Genomic DNA, 2,511 nt, shown 5'->3' with positions numbered 1-2,511 from the left:
TTTTCTCTGCAGAGAAAAGAAAATCATAATCAGTCCTTTGGTAACAAGTCTGCTCTTATTAAAGACAAGACTGCTTTAAAGATCGCCTCAGAGACAGCCCAGTTTGTGTTGGCTGGTCATTTTGTTATGACAGAGAGAGGAAAACTATAATGCTCCAAAATGAAATGAAGTAAGAGCGAGCAAAACACAAACACCATCATACGTCAGTGTGTGTTTTATGGGATTTTCATGCTCCAGTGTCAGCCCAAGAATGATGAGATGTTCTTCGCGCAGACAGATGGCAGATGAGCATCACACCACATATCATCCCAGCACTTGAAAACTGAAAGGTTCAAAAGTAGAAATCACACAAATCAAAGCCCAAACACTTGTTAACAAGCTGTTATTAGTTGTATCTTTGATCACAGAAACTATTCACACACATTAATAATTCATATTAATAATTGTGTTCTAATTTACCTCCACGATTTATCTGAAGGCAGTCCTGATTGCGATCATTATTGGGCTCTCTAAAGCACCACTTTTTATAGGTAAAACAGGTCTCATCACTCCACAACCACTCACCCTCCTAGAAGGAAGAAATTGGACTTATTGGTTCAGACAGGCCAAAATGTTGAGCCTACTCAGAGTCCTAGCAGATCATCTGACTTTAAGCACACAGCTTGAAGTCTTGAAGCTGCTGTACCTGCATTAGTTGCCCTACAAACCCATACGGAAAAGAAATAGTAAAAACATATATGATTTATATATGATTTACTCATGAAAGTGGCCACTTTCTCATTACTTTCATATATTTTTTTAGTAAGTATCCAAAACATACAAGTTTCATTATATAATTTTTCAAGGGATCTTATATCTGTTTTCACTCTTGTATGCTTTTCATACAAGTTTCATACAAGACAGATACAAACTTTATAAGATTTATATATATCCTTTCCATATGGGAATGCATATGAAAGAGCAGTGATGTTCAGAGTGATACCATTAGATATAAATCAACACACATTGTTTTTTTTAAATTAATCACTGATCCCAACAAAGAGAGGAAATACCTTCAACAGGCGTAAACATTTGACCACACAGCATTCAATTCATTTTCAAAAATGTACTGTCACTGATATGCTGCTAAGCTATGGTGGTGAGTTTCAAAGCAGAGCCAGGGAGAACCCAATAAGAATCAATAAGAGAATGGATGATCAAATCAGAGTTAAATTCTTATCAATTCTCATGCCTACACCTGACAAATGATAAACAAAATACCTCTGATGCATCAGTTCCTCCAATCCAACTTTCTTTTTTGCCAGTCAGCCTCTGAATCTCACGGTACTCATTGATGTTGCGAACTGATGCAAGATGTGCCCTCATGGACTTGCAGGATTTCTTCAATGGAGAAAGAAAGCGAGCAGAGGTTTTCAAAAATAATGAGTACGTAACAGTTAAAAGGATGTGGTTTAATCGGGTATTGAAGACAATACAAATAAGTTACCTCAGCATCAGCCCAACTCGCGACTGTTGAATTAAAGAAAAAGCAGCGATGACCGTATTTAGTCCAACCACCAGGACAACGAGGGGAACGAGGGGACCTCTTGACCACGTGACTCTTGGCTGGGAGTAAATGAATAGCTGTTCATGTGTCTCTGGCTGATATCTTATTTTGTATTATGTTTAATAATTATACAAATAATAACTGAAAAGTTGCACAAGTAAGATTTGACACTGAAACATAAGTTAAGTGATTGACAGAGTACAGGTGTGATGAAGGCTCTATACTACAATGGCGGCTACACTTGATGATAATCACAGAGTGTGTGTCGGTCAGAATGTGCTTCCTATGCTTATGCAACCAAATGGTTGAGCACATAAGGCTTTTTCCATTGCTTTTTTTCTTGGTGTGGTACTTAAAGGGTTAAGTATGGCCTTTATAACAGCCAGACACTTGAAAACATCCTTTGTGTTACAAACATTGAGGTGCTTTTTTGTCTGCTAACGATGACAATAATTATTGAAAATCTGGAAAATATTGTTCACCTGGGGGCATCAATCCCTCTACTTCATCTCTGGCCTCTGCACAGTGAAGACACGGACAAATTACCACCAAAAGTATTGATTTTGACCATCAATTTTCTGCATATGATAATTATAAGAAAGGTGTATATTGTATTATTCATTTATATGTTTCATTAAAATTATATACATGATAAAAAATTATACAATGATACTCACCAGCAGCCGTGGTTAGAGCCACCATTGCACAGAGAAGTGCAGACACAGTTAGCAGCTTCATGGTGATTTTTAGTATCTTTGAACAAAACAGATACAAAATGAATAACAATTCATTAAAAACAGGACAGAAGAAAACCAATTGAATACCTTTTGTAGAATATTTTCTATTTCTTTTCATTATTAGCCAGAAACTACAACCACCAATTGTGAATGCTGAGCTGCTCGAGCACCAGCATTTATATAATGTTACATATATGTTTAACTGGAATGTAACACTGAAAATACTAA

The 2,511-nt window shown here is 36.4% G+C and overlaps 1 protein-coding gene across 1 annotated transcript; it reads right to left on the bottom strand.

Moving 5' to 3' along the window:
- Positions 1-239: 239 nt before the first annotated feature.
- LOC146635559 (type-2 ice-structuring protein-like) lies at positions 240-2,299 on the bottom strand. The gene is made up of 6 exons (XM_085347596.1): positions 2,224-2,299; positions 2,029-2,064; positions 1,487-1,605; positions 1,261-1,380; positions 460-568; positions 240-322 (listed from the first exon to the last, which is right to left on the bottom strand). Exons 1-6 carry the CDS (start codon positions 2,282-2,284, stop codon positions 240-242), a joined length of 528 nt encoding a protein of 175 aa, XP_085203722.1. The 5' UTR covers positions 2,285-2,299.
- Between the last annotated feature and the right edge of the window lie 212 nt (positions 2,300-2,511).

Source organism: Diplotaxodon limnothrissa, linkage group LG3 (assembly GCF_057381915.1).
Source record: "Diplotaxodon limnothrissa isolate DT_005_m linkage group LG3, D_limnothrissa_male_GT1.1, whole genome shotgun sequence".
In the NCBI taxonomy this organism is placed as follows: Eukaryota; Metazoa; Chordata; class Actinopteri; order Cichliformes; family Cichlidae; genus Diplotaxodon; species Diplotaxodon limnothrissa.
This window is presented reverse-complemented; position numbering and strand designations above follow the sequence as displayed.